The following is a 19,434-nucleotide window of genomic DNA, read 5'->3' as shown; positions in this document are numbered from 1 at the left end:
ATGTTCTACAAACTGTTCTCTGCAGAATTCTAACAAGCCACTTACCTCTTTGTTCCAGCTCTCCTCTAATTGCCCAAGGCATTATTTTAGCTTTGTTTTGGTTTGCTTTAAGGAAGTTTGACGTTTGTTAGGAGAAAAAGGGGAAAGTGTAGCCCTAGTGAGTTGTTCACTCTTGGTGTGAGCACTGCTGAGGAACTCTGGGCTTAAAAAGGATCCCCTGCATTGAAGACATTACCTTTAAGCCTGGGACATGGCTGTCTAGGGAGTAAGAACTAGAGGGCTTTTTGGAGAGCAGATGGAGGAGAGGTGTCAAATTAATTAGGCAACTTTGTGCGTGTTGGAGCTGGGTATCCTGACAGTGCCCAGCTCCCTTCTCTTTGGGTTTTCAGTCTTGTCCACATAGCTGAAGGATGCCGTGTAGGTGCCCCAGGGTGGGGCAGACATCAGGCTGGTACTTGAGATCTCCCTCTCATTTTAAAGAGCTCATCTGCTTTTATCAATGTTATGTGTTGATTTATTTGTTGAAAGTGTCCTGCTGTTAAGAAATGGTTTGGGCTGGCCATGGTGGCTGATGCTTGTAATCCCAGAACTTTGGGAGGCCAAGGTAGTGATCACCTGAAGTCAGGAGTTTGAGACCAGCCTGGCCAACATGATGAAACCCCATCTCTACTAAAAATACAAAAGTTAGCTGGGCATGGTGGTGCACACCTGTAATCCCAGCTACTGGGGAGACTGAGGCAGGAGAATCGCTTGAACCTGCAAGGCGGAGGTTATAGTGGGCAGAGGTTACAGTGAGCCAAGGTCACGCCACTGCCCACCAGCCTGGGTGACAGAGTGAGACTGGGTCTCAAAATAAAAAGAACAAAGAAATAGTTTGAAAACCAGTACTGTACCAGGCTGTGCCTTACGCTACAAAATGGATGTGATGGCCAGGGGCTGAGCTCTTGAGCAAAACCAAAGCTTAGGACCCTCTTCTTAGTTACTTTTCTTCTTAAGTGTGGTCTTCGTTGTGATGATAAACAAATCAGATATTGGTTTCTGTTACTCACAATGATCAGTTTTGTAGGAAAGAAAAACACGTGGCGCTATTGATGCAGATTTGCAGCAGATTTGCATATGAGTAAGTGCTGAATGGTAGGGGCAAGAGCGGCCAGGAGTTGAGAAAAGGAAATTGCTCAGGCTGGGGCTAGTCAAGGACCGCTTTGTGGAGGAGGAGTCGCCAGCGTCTGACTCGTAGGTAGGCAGGTGGGTGGCGTTCCCAGTGTTTGCTGAATGTTTAAAGGAACGGTGTAGGACTTGCATTAAGGAGCAACATCGTGCGCAGGATCCAGTAGATTTAGTAGATTTGAAGCACTGGATATAGTATTTGTTGTTGTTTGAATACTTCACATACATTATATTCTCATTTTATTTCCACCTCACAGCAATCGAGTGAAGTAGATGGTATTACTCTCCGTCTACTGGAGGCTCCAAAAAGTCAGGTTAGAACCCAGATGAGTCTGATTTCACAGCGTGAGCACCTAATGTCACTCTGACACTCTGCCCGCCACGGCCCTATGTTGTTCCTGGCCTGGCCAGAACCTGCTCATGTTGGCCTCGCATCTTGCTTATGGACCATCCTAGCAGCTTCTCATCTACGAGTGACTTGGATTCATCCTGTGGTCAGCATCCTGTTCCCCCACTCCTGAGTGGCCACCTACCACCAGCGGGAGGAAGTACACTTCCTCGTTTGGCTCCTTGGGCCTCCCAGATCTGTCCTGACTTTCCATCCTAATCACTCCCAGTTGTCCTGACTGTACTGTCTCCACAGCCTTCCCATGGTGCTGAAGTCAGAGCTGACTTTGTACAGCTTTTGCACATACCCCATTCTGATCCTTCCCTCTGACGTCCTCCACTGCAGCGCAGCCCAATTCCAACTTACTTGCATAAAGCTCCCAGAAGCATTCAGCCCATGGAACCTGGACATCTCTCCCTTTCTCTGGACTTAACTGCACTGATCTCTTTCAGTTATCTGTAGTCTGCATAAACTTCCTGTGGCATACTTTACATTGGTGTTTTGTTTAACTGAGGTACTGTGGATAACACCAAAACCTTCTTGCATAGGTGTGGAAAAGGCCTTTTGTGAGCTGGTCCCTGTCTGGCTTTACATAGAACAGGCTACCTAACTTCGCTAAACTTCAGTTTCCTCATCTATAAAATGGGGAATAATAATAGTATCTACCACATAGGGTTGTTTTGAGGATTAGGTGTACTTAACTTAGTGCCTGGCATGTAGTAATGCACAGTCAAATGTATTGTCTTGTCATTTCCCACCATTCCTTCCCACCTGCCCCTGTATTTGATACTCCAGCCACATTGAGCTACAGCTCTCTGATCCCTCTGCCTGGAGATTCCTCCTCTGACCATTAACCCATTTATGCCGGAAGTTGAAAGTTTTTTTTTTTGTGAAAACTCAGACCTTGGTGATGACCTTGAGCAGTCAGATATAAATAATTCCATCAAGCTTAATTTTTTTTTTTTTATTTTGAGACTGAGTCTCACTCTGTTGCCAAGGCTGGAGTGTAGTGGCGCACTCACAGCTCACTGCAGCTCCGACCTCCCAGGCTCGTGTGATCCTCCCCTGTCAGCCTCCTTAGTAGCTGCGCCTACAGGCATGTGCCACCATGCCTGGCTAATTTTTGTATTATTTTATAGAGACAGGGTCTCCCTAGCTTGCCCAGGTTGGTCTTGAACTCCTGGGCTCAAGTGATCCACCTTCCTCGGCCTCCCACAGTGCTGAGATTACAGGCATGAGCCATTGCACCCAGCCTCAAATGCAAACTAATTTAATATTGAGTCACATTTAGGCCGGGCGTGGTGGCTCACACCTGTAATCCCAGCACTTTAGGAGGCTGAGGCAGGCAGATCACGAGGTCAAGAGATCGAGACCATCCTGGCTAACACGGTGAAACCCCGTCTCTACTAAAAATACAAAAAAATAGCTGGGCATGGTGGTGGGCGCCTATAGTCCCAGCTACCCGAGAGGCTGAGGCAGGAGAATGGCATGAACCCGGGAGACGGAGTGTGCAGTGAGCCAGGATCGTGCCACTGCACTCCAGCCTGGGCGACAGAACAAGACTCAGTCTCAAAAAAAAAAAAAAAAAAAAATATTGAGTCACATTGACCTTCTGAGAAGATACCTTGTTGTTATTTCTCCTTGTTATTATTGTTATTATATCCTTGTTGTTATTTCTCTTGCTCCGTTGTTATTTCTACAAAGTATGGCAAATGATAAGGTTATTTTTAAACATTTAATTTTAAACCATCTATTCCCCAAAATGCAGATTGCAGACTCCCCAATTCACAGGCATTTTGTTTTATTTATTTATTTATTTATTTTTGAGTCAAAAGATACCAAAAAGGATGTTAAATCTCATTAGTTATTAGAGAACTGCAAATGAAAAACATAATGGCATACTGGATAGACCATCCAGTGTTGGCAAGGATGCAGAGCAATTGCCGATCCTCTCATGCAGCTGGGTGTCAACTGGTAACATTCAGGAGAACATATCTTTAGGAAGATTTACAAGAGCTGAGCTTGCTCATACCCTGTGACCCAGCAGTTCCACTCCTAAGTTTACATCCAAAAGAAATGTGTATTCACACATATCACAAACATTGTACAAGAATGTTCACAGCAACATTATTCATAATAGCCCTAAACCAGAAGCAACTGAAATGTCTCTAAATAGTAAAAAGGGTAAATAAGTTGTAGTGTATTCAGAAGATGGAAACTAAACAGTAATTCTGTTCCAGTAAATGAACCTGCCTTCACAACAATATGAATGAATCCCATACACGTGATTTACATGAAAAGGCTGGGTGCAGCAGCTCCTACCTGTAATCCTAGCATTTTGGGAAGCAGAGGCAGGTGGATCACCTGAGGTCAGGATTTTGAGACTAGCCTGGCCAACATAGTGAAACTCTGTCTCTACTAAAAATACAAAAATTAGCTGGGCATGGTGGCACATTCCTGTAATCCCAGCTAGTCGGGAGGCTGAGGCAGGAGAATTGCTTGAACCCAGGAGGCAGAGGTTGCAGCGAGCCGAGATCACGCCACTGAACTCCAGCCTGGGCGACAAGAGCGAGACTCTGTCTCAAAAATAATAATAATTATTATTATTTAATAATTTACATGAAAGAAGTCAGATACTGAAGACTGCAAACAGGTACAACCCATGGTGATAGAAATTGGGATACTGAGAGAGGGATTGGTAATGGCGAATGAGCATGAGAGGGAATTGGGGTTCCTGGTAAATAAGTTCTTAAGACTTAACGTTTATAACAGATATGCTTTTCTGTATCTATATTTCAATTTAAAAAAAAAATTCTAAAAATATATCTAGGCTGGGCGCGGTGGCTCACGCCTGTAATCCCAGCACTTTAGGAGGCCAAGGCTGGCGGATCGCGAGGTCAGGAGATTGAGACCATCCTGGCTAACGCAGTGAAACCCCATCTCTACTAAAGAAAATACAAAAAAATTAGCTGGGCGTGGTGGCGGGCGCCTGTAGTCCCAACTACTCGGGAGGCTGAGGCAGGAGAATGGCGTGAACCCAGGAGGCAGAGCTTGCATTGAGCTGAGATCGAGCCACTGCACTTCAGCCTGGGAGACAGAGCGAGACTCTGTCTCAAAAAAAAAAAAAAAAAAGAATTCTAAAAATACATCTGAATAGAACAGAATTAAGGCAACTGAAACTGTCTAAAGTTCATAATTCAACTTTAAATACAGATAGAAGCATATTTTTAGGTACAGCAGCGCTGTCTCTATGAAAAAAAAAAAAATTAGCCAGGAGTGGTGGTATGCGCCTGTAGTCCCAGCTACGTGGGAGGCTGAGATGAGAAGATCACTTGACCCCAGTAGTTTGAGTCTGCAGTGAGCTATGATTGCACCACTGCACTCCAGCCTGGGTGACAGAGCAAGACTTTGTCTTAAAAAGAAAAAAAGTGGGGGATGGGCAGGTGGCTCATGTCTGTAATCCCAGCACTTTGGGAGGCCGAGGCAGGTGGATCAACTGAGGTTAGGAGTTTGAGACTAGCCTGGCCAACATGGTGAAACCATGTCTCCACTAAAAATAGAAAAAAATTAGCTGGGCATGGTGGTGGGCGCCTGTAATCCCAGCTACTCGGGACGCTGAGACAGGAGAATCGCTTGAACCTGGTAGGCAGAGGTTGCTGTGAGCCGAGATCGTGCCACTGCACTCCAGCCTGGGCGACAGAACGAGACTCCGCCTCAGAAAAAAAAAAAGAAGAAAAAGAAGCTTGATCAGATACAGGGTTGATTTTTGTTTTTGTTTTTTTTTTTTGCTTGGGGAGGGGGAGCAAGAATACTTTGCAGGTGGTATGTGGTATATACTACGGTATGGAGGCACATGTTAGATTGTATCTTCATGATGTGAGCAGTCATTGATAATCATTACCTAGATCCATTAATTCATTTAGAGTTGCAAATAATGATATTCCAATTCTATTCGTCCCTTCATTTATTAGCTGAGGTACTTCTATGAAAGGAAACTTCTCCTTATTAGTTATTAGTAACTTTGAAGTGCAGTTCGTCTAGTAATAGCAGGATAAATGTTTGATTCTTGGCTGAGCACAGTGGCTCACGCCTGTAATCCCAGCACTTTGGGAGGCCGAGGCGGGTGGATTGCCTGAGATCAGGAGTTCAAGACCAGCCTGGCCAACATAGTGAATCCCCGTCTCTATTAAAAATACAAATTTAGTCAGGTGTGATGATACATGCCTGTAGTCCCAGCTACGTGGGAGGCTGAGGCAGGAGAATCGCTTGAACCCGGGAGGCAGAGGTTGCAGTGAGCCAAGGTCGTACCACTGCACTCCTCCTGGGGGAGACTACATCTCCAAAAAAAAAAAAAAGTTTCATTCTTTTGCTTTATCAGTTTTAAAAATAATGAGTTGGCTGGGCACGGTGGCTCACGCCTGTAATCCCAGCGCTTTTGGGAGGCTGAAGCGGGTGGATCACCTGAGGTTGGGAGTTCGAGACCAGCCTGACCAACATGGAGAAACCCTGTCTCTACTAAAAATACAAAATTAGCCAGGCCTGGTGGTGCATGCCTGTAGTCCCAGCTACTCGGGAGGCTGAGGCGGAAGAATCACTTGAACCCAGGAGGCAGAGGTTGCAGTGAGCCGAGATCACGCCACTGCACTCCAGCCTGGGCAACAAGAGCAAAACTCCGTCTCAAAAAGTAAATAAATAAATAAAAACAATGAGTTGGTGGTTCCCTAGCATCTTCCAAAAGTGACCAAAGAGGGTGGTTTGGTTTTCCTTTGTAGCATCTTATGAAGTCATGGATTACTTCTTTTCTCTTTTTATTAAATAGAGATGAGGTCTTACTATGTTGCCCGTGCTGGGCTCGAACTCCTGGACTCAAGTGATCCTCCTGCTTCTGCCTCCCAAAGTGCTGAGATTACAGGTGTGAGCCACTGTGCCCCGCTGGATTACAATTTTTTTATATATTTTTCAATTCATGACACTTAGTATCTCTACTGAGGCACAGTCCGTCTTTGGCCATGGAGAATTTATTCAACTTGGCTCCTGAGTCTTTTTTATCATATCCACTGTAGTCTTTGATGGCTTCCTTGCTTTCTGGTATCACAAGTTGTTCTAGGCTCATATTTTTTCCTGTCTCAGATCTGGAATCAACCATTTCTCCCAGGAGATCTGGTTTATTTTGCTGGGAAGTTGTATTTAAAGGTATTCATCTGGGCACTAGGGATGGTACCAGGTTAGTCATTGTTTTTAGAGGCTTTTTCAGCAGAGCTAGGAATTACTATTTTTAAGATAAAATATGTTGCAAGTTCTTGTTGATTCCTTTCCTTTCTTTTCCTTTCCTCCTCTCCCCTCCCCTTCCTTTCCCATCCCTCTCCTTCCCTCTTCCACTTCCTCCCTCCCTCCCTCCCTTCCTTCCTTGCCACCACACCTAGCTAATTTTTTTTTTTTTTTTTGGGGGGTAAAGATGGAGTTTTGCCATGTTGCCCAAGCTGGTCTCAAACTCTTGGGCTCAAGTGATCCTCCTGCCTCGACCTTCCCAAGTGCTGGGATTGCAGGTGTGAGCCACTGTACCCAGCATATACTTGCTGATACTTTATTCAGTTTCACATCTGCAGGTTTTTACTGAATTTCATCAGTTGTCCATCTACATCTCCCATTCAAAAACCCTGTGACTGCGGTGGTGAACACCTGTAATCCTAGCTACTTAGGAGGCTGAGGCGGGTGATCACTTGAGCTCGGGTGTTTGAGGCCAGCCTGGGCAACACAGAAGACCCTATCTCTTAAAAAAAGAAAAAAAATCCCAGGCCAAAAAATCCAGTCCTCAGCCAACATATTACTCATTAACTTTATCTCACCAGTAAGCCCCAAGAGTCTCAAAAGTAACATTACCATCAACAAAGTGATTTCTGAAAATAGCTATTTTTTTACTTTTACATTTCTTTTTTGTCCTTGGAGACTCTCATGATGGATTTCAAAGTCATTTGGAACGTTTCCACTCTGAATTTTCTGCATGGAGTCAGGACAGAGGTTCGTTTGTTTCATCTTACTTCAGATTTTTAGGGAGTGCCTTTTTTGTTGTTAATTTTGTTTTGTAATAAAATATATTTCTAATTTCTCTACCTGTAAAATGAAAAAAAATCAAATCTCAAAAGAATGGTCAGAAGTCTAACTTCTTTCTTCTATCTCATTCACCCTAATCCTTTACTTCCTCATGGGTTACTATTTAAACAGTTTTATAATTTATCATTCCTTTATTTGTATTTATATTTTTGAGCCAGGGTCTTGCTCTGTTGCCCAGGCTGGAGTGCTGTGGCACGATGTTGGCTCACTGCAGGCCCTGCCTCCTGGGTTCAGGCTATTATTCTCCTGCCTCAGTCTTCCGAGCAGCTGGGATTACAGGTACATGCCTCCATGCCCGGCTCTTTTTTTTTTTTTTTTTTTTTTGTATTTTTAGTAGAGATGGGGTTTCACCATGTTGGCCAGGCTGGTCTTGAACTATTGACCTCAAGTGATCTGCCTGCCTTGGCCTCCCAAAGTGCTGGGATTGCAGGCATGAGCCACCGTGCCCAACCCATTTTTTCAAATTCAAGGAAATACACGTATGTATTTATAATCATTCCTTCTTAAATAGGTAGCATTCTGCAATAAGTTTTCTTCCCCTTGCTATTTTTACTTTTTTTTTTTTTTGAGACGGAGTCTTGCTCTGTCACCCAGGTTGGAGTGCAGTGGCGCGATCTCGGCTCACTGCAACCTCTGACTCCCTGGTTCAAGCAATTCTCCTGCCTCAGCCTCCCGAGTAGCTGGGATTATAGACACGTGCCACCATGCCCAACTAATGTTTGTATTTTTAGTAGAGACGGGGTTTCACCATGTTGGCCAAGCTGGTCTTGATCTCCTGACCTTGTGATTTACCTGCCTCAGCCTCCCAAAGTGCTGGGATTACAGGTGTGAGTGACAGCACCCGGCTGCTGTTTTTACTTTTTACTGTTTTTACATAATCCTGGGGATGATTTCAGGACATTTTAAACAACGACCTGTCAGATTAAGATGAAAGAAATGGGCTGGGTGTGGTGAAGTGCACCTGTAGTTGCAGCTACTTGGGAGGCTGAAGTGAGAGAATCACCTGCGCATAGGAGTTCGAGGCCAGCCTGGGCAACATTGTAACTCCCTATCTCTTTTAAAAAACAGACGGCCACTGCACTGGGGTCTCCTCTCTGCCTTGTCCGCTTTCCCCTTGAGGTTTTTCTAGAAGCTGCTTTGCCAAAACAAAGAGGTTGTGGCTTTGTGTGCACCAGATTTCTCTGTAGAATGGCTCTTCTCTTCCTGCAAATACTAGAGAGAATTTAATGATTTCATTCAGCCTGTGGCTTTTTTTTTTTTTTTTTTTTGCCTTAGCCATAATTAACGGAGACATAACATGCTACACTGATCTGTGTCAAGCTACACCACAGGTGAAAGTTTCTTGGCTGATGGCATCATTGAGATCTAGAAATTAAAGTGAAGATTCAAATTTGTACCAGTCTGGGCGACACGGCAGAACCCCATCTCTACAAAAAATACAAAAATTAGCTAGGCATGGTGGCGCACACCTGTAGTCCCTGCTACTCAGAAGACTGAGGTGGGAGGATCACTTGAGCCTAGGAGGTTACACTGAGCCGTAATTGCGCCATTGCACTCCAGCCTGGGTGCCAGAGCATGGCCCCGACTCAAAAAAGAAAGACAAGAAAAGAAATTTGTAGACCACCCTGCTACGTAGCATATTTTAAAATTGAAGAACTGGTTTTTTGTTTGTTTGTTTTTGCCTGATTGACGGCCTCTCTGATCTAATGTGTTTTTAATGTTTGCAGTTCCTCTCTTATTGATGATCATTCCTTGACTACTTGGAATTCAAAAGATATAAAACCTGTGTTCTCTACAGACCTGCGACTCCTCACCAGGCTTCTCTCACATTGTAATTCCAGCAGTGCATCTTCAAATCCAAAATCAGCCGCCGTCAGTTCACCTAGCTCTTTGCATTAAACTGGATTAGCCATTGTAAATGATTGGTTTTGGGGTAGACTTTAAAATGTTGAATTATTTATGTACGCCTTGCCTGCTAAACTAGATTATGACAGTTTGAGTGTAGCACTCTTCATTTAAAATATTTGTGTTTTGCAATTATAAGGATATTAGCAAAATAAGATCATTTCAACTGGGGGAAAACTGACAGCTTCTATGTACTAGTGTTTGCGGCAAAATGTAAAAGTTGCCTACGACCAGAGACCCGTGGTGTTGAATTTAAGCATTAATTTCTTAGAACTTGATCCTATATTTTACTGTGGCCCTGCCCACTAGGAATCCTCATGATAAATAAGAGGGGGCTGAGCAGCTGCTGTGAGCCATGCTTATGTTACTCTTTCATCATTCAAAAGCCTTGCTGGAGAACTCCTGGAGTATGAATTATTTGTCTTTTTTTTTTTTGAGACGGAGTCTCGCTCTGTCACTAAAGCTGGAGTGCAGTGGCGCGATCTCTGTTCACTGCAAGCTCCGCCTCCCGGGTTCACGCCATTCTCCCGCCTCAGCCTCCCGAGTAGCCGGGACTACAGGCGTGTGCTGCCACGCCCGGTGAATTTTTTGTATTTTTAGTAGAGATGGGGTTTCACCATGTTAGCCAGGATGGTCTCGATCTCCTGACCTCGTGATCCGCCTACCTCGGCCTCCCAGAGTGCTGGGATTAGAGGCGTGAGCCACCATGCCTGGCCTGTCTGTCTCTTAATGTCTAGTTTCTATAGTAGAGCAAAGCCAAATTGAAGACAGTCCTGAGATGATGTGTGTGCATGTGCGTACTAGAGCAGTTCATTAGAAATCTTCCGAATGCGGCTGGCGCAGTGGCTCAGGCCTGGAGTCCGAACATTTTGGGAGGCTGAGGCAGATGGAGGGCTTGAGCCTACGAGTTCCAGACCAGCCTGGGCAATTAATATAGCAAGACCCCTCTCTATTTAAAAAATAAAAATAAAAGGAAAATTTTTAATTTAGAAATATCAAGTTTGTTGACTGACCATTGTATATGGGAAAGTTGGGTCAGGATGCAGGTGAAGGAGCCATATTTGAGAGAGGGAAGTTTTCATTTTAGTCCTGAGATAACTGGGTAATAAGTTGTCGATTTTGTGATTTCTGACTTCCTCAGAACTCTGAAAGCATCCCTGATAGAGTTCTTGTCAGGTTGGTAAAGATGTATTTTCTTCTTTTAATCTCTAGAAATGATGAAGCCCGTCCTTACTTTTGGAGAAAGAGTATCGCAGGTCAGCTTTAGCATAATGAGAAACAGCAATATCTTGACTTTACTGGTCAGAATTTGTGAGCAAAATGATCACTCCTTCTGTGAGAAGAGATGGAAAGTGCTGCCCTTTTAGCCATGCTTGTAGATGACCTTTGCTGTGCAGGGGGCGCTGGTGGGGAGGGCCAGGTTGCAGTAAGCTCTCCATGGTCATGGTCTTTGATGTTGGGACAGGGAATGGGGAGTCTGATTCTCCACCCCCGTCATCCTCCCACACACCGGCTTAATATGCTTCTTCCCCAGCTTAATACTCTTATTGTAAGCTCCTTACTGCAAAGCGTTAGGCTCTCAGTAGACTAGAAATTATGTTTCTCATGCAGGATGATTGAGTAATAACAATATGACTGTCTTAATGTCAATATGAATTTGTCTCATCTTGTCTGAAACATAATTGAACAAGTTCAGGTTCAGACAGGTCTTAGAGTCCACTATTCATTTCTCAAGAGCAGGTTCTTCAAACACACACACACACACACACACACACCCTTTGTTTTTTATCCTTTCCTAACAGTTTCCTAGTATAGAATAAACTGGCTAGGTTGTTGTGTATGTGTGCAGTGTGAGGCTGCTGGTTAGTTCTTATTAGAAGACGTCCCTGAGTAATCAGAACCTGTGGTGTGTGCGTGTGTGCGTGTGTGCTGTCAGTGTTGCCAGGTCCAACTGGAATGATCAGTAGCAGTCATCAGATTCCTTTTAGCAGAAAAAGATCTTCAAACCTGACTTGGTGTTTTTTCTTTTTTATCCTTTTTGTTTTTGTTGTTTTTGAGACACAGTCTCCTTCTGTCTCCAGGCTGGAGTGCAGTGGTGTAATCTCATCTCACTGCAATCTCCACCTCCTGGGTTCAAGTGATTCTCCTGCCCCAGCTTCCCGAGTAGCTGGAATTACAGGCGCCTGCCACCACACCCGGCTAATTTTTGTATTTTTACTAGAGATGGGGTTTTACCATGTTGGCCAGGCTGGTCTCAAACTCCTGAGCTTAATTCATCTGGCCGCCTCGGCCTCCCAAAGTGCTGGGATTACAGGCATAAGCCACCACACCCAGCCTAAAGTTTTTACTTTAAAGAAAGAAATTTTCAGGCTGGACACGGTGGCTCACACTTGTAATTCCAGCACTTTGGGAGGCCGAGGTGGGTGGATCACGAGGTCAAGAGATCGAGACCATCCTGGCCAACATGGTGAAACCCTGTCTCTACTAAAAATACAAAAATTGGCTGGGCTTGGTGGCGTAGTCCCAGGTACTCAGGAGGCTGAGGCAGGAGAATCGCTTGAAACCGGAGGCAGAGGTTGCAGTGAGCTGAGATGGCGCCACCACACTCCACTGACAGAGTGAGACTCCATCTCAAAAATAAATAAATAAATAAATAAATTTTCAATACAGTGGTGGCATTGGTTTTTTTTTTTTTTTTTTTTCCCGGAGACAGAGTTTCACTCTTGTTGCCCAGGCCCAGACTGGAGTGCAGTGGCACAATCTCGGCTCACTGCAATCTTTGGCTCCTGGGTTCAAGCAATTCTGCCTCAGCCTCCCGAGTAGCTGGGATTATAGGTGCGTGCCCCCATGCCCAGCTAATTTTTGTATTTTTAGTAGTGATGGGGTTTCACCATGTGGGCCAGGATGGTCTTGAACTCCTGACCTCAAGTGATCTGCCTGCCTCAGCCTCACAAAGTGCTAGGATTACAAGCATGAGCCACCGCGCCCGGCCGGTGCCATTGGTTTTTAAAGTGGAACTTGAGTCCCTCTAGTGGGTAGGGTATAATTCACCTTCCCAGCTTGAGACAGAATGGAAGATGCCAGTCATGATTTTCTTGGAACCAGCTTTCAAATCCAGTCTTCTCATCAGCGCCGGTGTCACCCTCCCCAGCTAAAAGGCAGTGCTTAGCTCGCCGCTGGCTTGGTCCCGACATCAGCCAAGATTCAGGAGTCCTCCTCCTCTGCCCATGTGCTCTTAGTGGTCCTGACCCTTCCTTGCATGTAGTCTCACGGCTGTGGTTCACCGGCTGCTTTATCTCAAGCCTCAGCAAATATAAACTCAAACTACAACTTGATGATGTTTCTGCCATGCAGTTCTTTCTAGCCAAGAACACAGTGCCCCCAAGGTCCTTGAGTTGTCATGAAATAAATAATTGTGCAGGTCTGCTTTGGGTACCACAGGTACACGAAGGACGTTTAGCAGTTGGAGGAGTTACATCCTGATAGCCAGAACAAAACCAGTGTGGTGCGGCTGGAAAGAACGTGGGTTTGGCGTTCAGTCCTAACTGCAGTTGTTGTGTGACCTGGAGCTGTGTGACGTAGCCTTTCTGTATCTTCATCTTCCCTTTTGTAAAATAGGGAGATGTCTAAACTATCTTGTGGGGTTCTTATTTTTTTAATTAAAAAAATTTTTTTTTTCTTATGAGACAGGGTCTCACCCCGTTTCCTGGGCTAGATCGCGGTAGCGCGGTCAGAGCTCACTGCAGCCTGGAAGTCTTGGGCTCAAATGATCCTCCCTCCTCTGCTTTCAGAGTAGCCGGGACCACAGGCATACACCACTGTGGCTGACTAGTTTTAAACATTTTTTTAGAGATGGAGGTCTTACTATGTTGCCTGGGCTGATCTCAAATTCCTGGGCTCAAGTGATCCTCCTGCCATGGCCCCCTAGAGTGCTGGGATTATAGGCGTGAATGACTGCACCTTGCAGGGTTGTTTTAAGTGCTGGAAATAACACACACAAAACCCTTTGTGTTTTCAGTGCTCTGTGATGGGTTGCAGAAGTTGTGGAAATTTTCTCTGAGTTCATTACAATGCATGAGGTTTAATTATTCAGATAACTTTCTCGTCTTTTCCATGCTTCCTTTTTCTTGCAGTCACCACCAAGTAAGCGGAGAAAATTAGAGAAACCAAGGAAACCCATTACATTTGTGGTGCTGGCGTCTGTGCTGAAGGAATTATCCCTCAAAGCATCACCTCTGGGCTCGGAGACGGCGGAAGGCATAGTCGTTGTCACAACGTGGATTGAAAAAATTCTCACCGATTTGAAGGTACCTGCTTAACAATATTGACGAAGTACTCATAATGATCCTTCTCTTTTTTCTTTCTTTTTTTTTTTTTTAATTGAGAGTTTGGAGAGAGGGGAAACGTGATTTCCCATAAAACTCTGTTTTTCCTCTAAACAGGTCCAGCATAAACGAGTTCCCTGTGGAAAAGAAGAAGTTAGCCTTTTCCTAACGGCCATAGAAAACTCCTGGATTCATTTAAGGAGAAAGAAAAGAGAGCGCGTGAGACAGCTGAGAGAAGTTCCCCGAGCTCCTGAGGACGTCATTCAGGCCTTGGAAGAGAAAAAGGCCACCCCCAAAGAGTCTGGCAATAGCCAAGAACTGGCTAGGGGCCCCCAGGAGAGGACCCTCTGTGGGCCTGCTCTGCGGGAAGGCGAGGCTGCCGCTGTGGAGGGCCCGTGCCTGAGCCAGGAGTCCCTATCCCAGGAGGAAAACCCGGAACCCACGGAGGATGAAAGGAGTGAGGAAAAGGGAGGGGTGGAGGTTTTGGAAAGTTGTCAGGGCTCTAGCAACGGAGCCCAGGACCAAGAGGCTTCTGAGCAGTTCAGCAGCCCAGTGGCTGAAAGGGGGAAACATCTCCCAGGAGTGGCCGGACAGTACCTGTTTAAGTGTTTGATAAACGTTAAGAAGGAGGTGGATGATGCCTTAGTTGAGATGCACTGGGTTGAGGGCCAGAACAGGGATCTGATGAACCAGCTCTGCACCTACATACGCAACCAAATTTTCAGGCTTGTTGCAGTTAACTAGAAACCTCCTGCACACTTGGAAACGTGTTGATAGTAACTTGCTTTGGAGTGGCCTGTGGGGTGGCAAGAGGAATCCTACCAGTGGCCCGTTAGCACGATGTGGAATTATCTTCGAAAACAAAAACCTGTGAATCTGTCCCCCACCTCCCCCCACCTCCTTCCCGCTTTTTGAGTTACAGGGAGTCGTAGTGTGGTCGTTTACAAGGAGGAATTGTGGTCATCAGTAACAACAGAAAGCCCTCAGTAAACTCCCGAGGGATTGCAAGCTGGCCCAAGCTGGCCCCCTCAGCTTTGGACTGCTTCTGCAAGGCCAAAAGGGTTGTTTGTGGAGTCTGGGCTGGGCAGCACTGCCTAGAATATCATGCTGTCTCTGTCACCCAAGGGTGTTTCTTGAGGAGGGATGGCTCTCTCTGCCTCCAGTTGGAGGCCCTGGTACCCTGTTCTAGGTCACTCTTCAAGATGGGGCCTACCTTGCATCAATCCCACAAAAGGAGCCATATGGTGGGTGGTGGGGAATCTGGGAGAGAAACCTTAGTAATGCTGGGAAGGAGCAGCAGAGTCTGGGGACCACCCAGTAAATGGCACATTCCTGACACGTGGCTGTTTTGATGTTGCTTATTTCAGAAGCAGAATTAGGTAGGCAAAACTCCCGGGTGTGACTGAGGCACACAGAAGGCACCCATACCCCCACCTCCAGCCTGTTGACAGTACCATTTTGTAGCAGTTTTACTACTGTATGATTTTTGTTTGGACATTTGAAGTAGAGCTTGTTTTGTTTTTAATATAAGAATATTCACAAATTAAAAACCAGCGGTCCTATTTGAATCCTGGGGTTAGCTGAGTGAGCGGCTGATGATAGAAATGAGAAATGGAACAAAATAGTATGTGCCATAGGTAGCTTAAGAAAGTCTCAGATATTTTGTTGCTGATGAAATACTGTTTTTTTGTGGCTTCACTTGTATCCCCCCTGTACTTACCTACTCACATTGGAGAGTTCTGAGGCCGGGGTAACCGTGTCCTTAAAACACGTTTCTAATTGGAATGCCAGGGTTCAGTAGCAGTCCCCCCAGAAAAGGGGTGACCTTCTGCTGTGCTTGACTTTAACAGCTTGATGTTGCATTAGCAGCCTAGGGTTCTATGCAGACTAAAATCTTTGCCAGAGCTCCTTGCCATCTGCTAAGAAGACTGGGGCTGAGTAGTTAAGCCAGCCTTCTGAGAGGTGGCTGTTGGTTAGGACAGGAAGCTGGTGACCTTGGCATATCTTGGCAGCAGGTAGATCAGGCCCTCGGCAGAGACACAGGAAGTGGAACTACTGTGCTTTAATTTGGCTGTGGAGCTGGAGCTAGAGAAGGCAGCACACTGACCAGTGGCTTTTTGATTGTTTGTTTGTTATGAGATGGAGTTTCACTCTTGTTGTCTAGGCTGGAGTGCAGTGGTGCGATCTCAGCTCACTGCAACCCCTGTCTCCCGGGTTCAAGTGATTCTCCTGCCTCAGCCTCCTGAGTAGCTGGAATTACAGGCACATGCCACCACGCCTGGCTAATTTTGTGTTTTTGGTAGAGATGGGATTTCACCATGTTGGCCAGGCTAATCTTGAACTCATGATCTCAGGTGATCCACCCACCTTGGCTTCCCAAAGTGCTGGGATTACAGCCGTGAGCCACCACTCCCAGCCTCTGACCAGTGTTCTTAACCTGGTCCGTGGACCTCCAGAGAGTCCATATACCTCCTAGAGTTACTTCTAAAAGCTCTGTGAGCGTATGTGTGTTTTTGTATTTTTTCTCCTGGAGAGAGGGTTCCCAGAACCCTCAGCCATAGACAAAGGGGTCAATAACCCACTAAGGATTAAGAATCATTATTCTAGTCCAAGCATTCATGTGTCAGGCTGCAAAAAACAATACCCAGGGTCACACAGAGCCAAGACTCAATTCAGGACCGTGGATTCCCCTGGTCTAGAAATTTTCTGCTATGCTAGCCCACACCACCCCACTGTCCTTACCTCGAGTGAATATCACATTTGAGTCATTTGCTGGACCCAAACCTAGTTTCCTTGGTATAATTTTAGGATAATTGTTTAAGTAGCAACTATCCATTCAGTAAGTAATAAGTACTTATTGTTTGCTTGTTTCATTATGCAAGAGTGGCACATGCTCATTAAAGATTTGGAAAAATGAAAGTCAAAACAACAAAATCACCCCTAGTCCCAACCTTCTGTAACATAACCACTCTTGGTATTGGTGCGTTCCTTTCAAGTCTCTCTGTAGACGGGCTGTGTGAGTGTGTGGGTTTAACTTTGGTTGTACTCATGCTGCATATTCAGTTTTATATTCTGGTCCTTTTTTCATTTAACATCTTACAAGTATTTTTCCATGTTATAACAGTAGTGTATGGACTTACACTCCTTTCCTGTTCAAAGTGTCTTTCAGGCACAGCACTGGCCTTTAAGTCTGTGTCTTAGGGATTTCCAGAGAATGCTCTGTGTATTGAGGCACAGAAGGTGTTTCTGTGTCTCAGTGTTTCTGTCCCTAGGTTTAAGGCTTCATATGATGGAGGAGATTTTATAGATGTTAAGCTAATGACCTTAGAGTTTTAAAAAATCCGTGACAGTGGCCGGGCGCAGTGGCTCACGCCTCTAATCCCAGCACTGTGAGGCTGAGGTGGGCGCATCGCATGAGGTCAGGAATTTGAGACCAGCCTGGCCAACATGGCGAAACCCCATCTCTACTCAAAATACAAAAATTAGCCAGGCATGATAGCGCACACCTATAATCCCAGCTACTCGGGAGGCTGAGGCAGGAGACTCACTTGAACTTGGGAGGTGGAGGTTGCAGTGAGCTGAGAATGTCACTGCACTACAGCCTGGGTGACAAAGTGAGACTGTCTCCAAAAAAAAAAAAGAACCCGTGAGCAGGCCAGCTTTCAGTCTGGAGCCGAGTGCCTTCTGTGCATTTGGATGTTTCCATTTCCTTCCCTGAGAAGATTTTCTTAGGCTACCTAGTGAGAGAACATTGAAAATATTTTTAAAGGACATCTAAACATTGTTTTGGTCATGCATATGCTTTATAATTGTGTGTTGTTTCATAGCATATACCTCTGGTACAGGTGGGCAAGTTTTTCTTTGAAGAAATAGGTTATTGACTCATATGTCATAATCTTGAGTGTTACTCTCCTGAAGTGTCCGGAGGTCACATTCATGTTGTTGGGTTGGTATGAAATTAAATCTTTGTGGTGTGACCCTAAATTCTCTTCTGGTCCCTAGAATCGGCTTCTGGTCTCCTGATAACTGAAGTGGAGACAGAAGCTGACAGAAGCTGAGCCTGTTTTCCAGGCAAACTAAAGCTGCTTTTGTTCTTCGGAATCTGCTTTGCCTCCGTCAGCCTGGTTCCTTCCCCACATGCTGGCCGCACTGTCCCCACTCCAGACCTCTGCTGCGTGTCCTGGCAGCTCGGCAGTGGCCTTTCAACGCATCCTAAGCTTCGTGTAGATTACTTTAGTATATATTTTTTATAAAACATAAAGCCTTTCCTCTCGATGGAAATCAAAGCTTACCATGTGAGCACTCGAACTTCTGAGTTCTGACGGGAATAACAAAACTGCAAGGAGTGGAAAAGATGGAAAAGCTGTGGGAAATCCGAGGCCTTTTGAAGGAAGGGAGCTGATGACCTCACGACCAGCTCCTGGAGCCCGTCCTTTCTGCTGAAGCCGCGGCATTTCCCTCCGTGGCCACACGAGGGCACCCTTGGTCCTTTTATCAAAGCGCCTTCACTTCCCCGTGGGAATGGAGACAAGTCTGTCCATGGTGTTTTCTTGAAATACCCAGTTGCTACCCAGATTTGTATTTTTATGTAAACAAATACATTTTCACAGAAATAAAATTTGAAAAATAAAAGTAGAAAGAGAAAAAAACACTAGCCATGGTCTCTTTACCTGGTATAATCCCTTTCGACCTTTTAATGTTTTTTTAATGGTCCCAGCTGACTTTTTTCTATTATTTCCAGCTGTCCTTCTACTCTAGAATATATCCAGTTTGGGCCAGTCCTTTGGAACAAGTTTTTCTTGATATCTAGTTAATGAAGATACTGGAGGGGAAATGCTGAGTGATCTTCAAACAGTAACTTTCCAAAAGCCTTATGTTCCAGGAGTAATACCAAGATCTCCAAGAAAGCAGCTGGGTTCAGAAGGCCGGGTGCGGTGGCTCATGCCTGTCATCCCAGCACTTTGGGAGGCAGAGGCGGGCGGATCACAAGGTCAGGAGTTCAAGACCAGCCTGACCAACATGGTGAAGCCCCGTTTCTACTAAAAATACAAAAATGAGCTGGGCGTGGTGGTATATGCCTGTAATCCCAGCTACTCAGGAGGCTGAGGTAGGAGCATCGCTTGAACCCGGGAGGCGGAGGTTGCAGTGAGCCAAGATTGTGTCACTGCACTCCAGCCCGGGCAACAGAGTAAGACTCAGTCTCAAAAAAAAAAAAAAAAAAAAAAATGCAGCTGGGTTCAGTGTTCTGTTGTTGACCCTTGTTTGGGGTTCCTCTGGTTGGCTGGCTAACATGCATGTTGTGTGTTGCTTATATCAGAAGTTGAGGGTTCTGTGTGGTGTAGATGCTGTCGGTTAGCCAGGCCTTGCTTCTCACAAGGGGCGTTTCTGGGGAGAACATAGATCTTACAAACCCTGAGGTCTGTGTGGGCTCAAGGAGGATCCCATCTCCCCTTATGTTTCTGGTACAGGATCAGATGTGGCCGCCCAGCAGTTGTGCACATTAGGAGGAGGGGGTTCCAGGTGGGAAAAGTAAGTCAA

At 45.5% G+C, this 19,434-nt stretch overlaps 1 protein-coding gene across 3 annotated transcripts in view; it reads left to right on the top strand.

Moving 5' to 3' along the window:
- METTL16 (methyltransferase 16, RNA N6-adenosine) overlaps positions 1-18,548 on the top strand; it is a 96,109-nt gene extending 77,561 nt beyond the window's left edge. For 2 of the 3 annotated variants that reach the window (XM_063655739.1, XM_063655738.1), the window contains 3 exons: positions 13,705-13,878; positions 14,014-14,353; positions 17,899-18,548. In XM_063655739.1, coding sequence (XP_063511809.1) covers positions 13,705-13,878; positions 14,014-14,353; positions 17,899-17,954 — 570 coding nt within the window. In that variant the 3' untranslated portion in view covers positions 17,955-18,548. Of the gene's footprint in view, positions 1-13,704; positions 13,879-14,013 lie in introns of all 3 variants that reach the window. The other variant, XM_063655737.1, reaches the window with a different exon arrangement.
- Positions 18,549-19,434: the final 886 nt, after the last annotated feature.

The sequence above is a fragment of the Pongo pygmaeus genome, chromosome 19, assembly GCF_028885625.2.
Source record: "Pongo pygmaeus isolate AG05252 chromosome 19, NHGRI_mPonPyg2-v2.0_pri, whole genome shotgun sequence".
NCBI lineage: Eukaryota > Metazoa > Chordata > Mammalia > Primates > Hominidae > Pongo > Pongo pygmaeus.
This window is presented reverse-complemented; position numbering and strand designations above follow the sequence as displayed.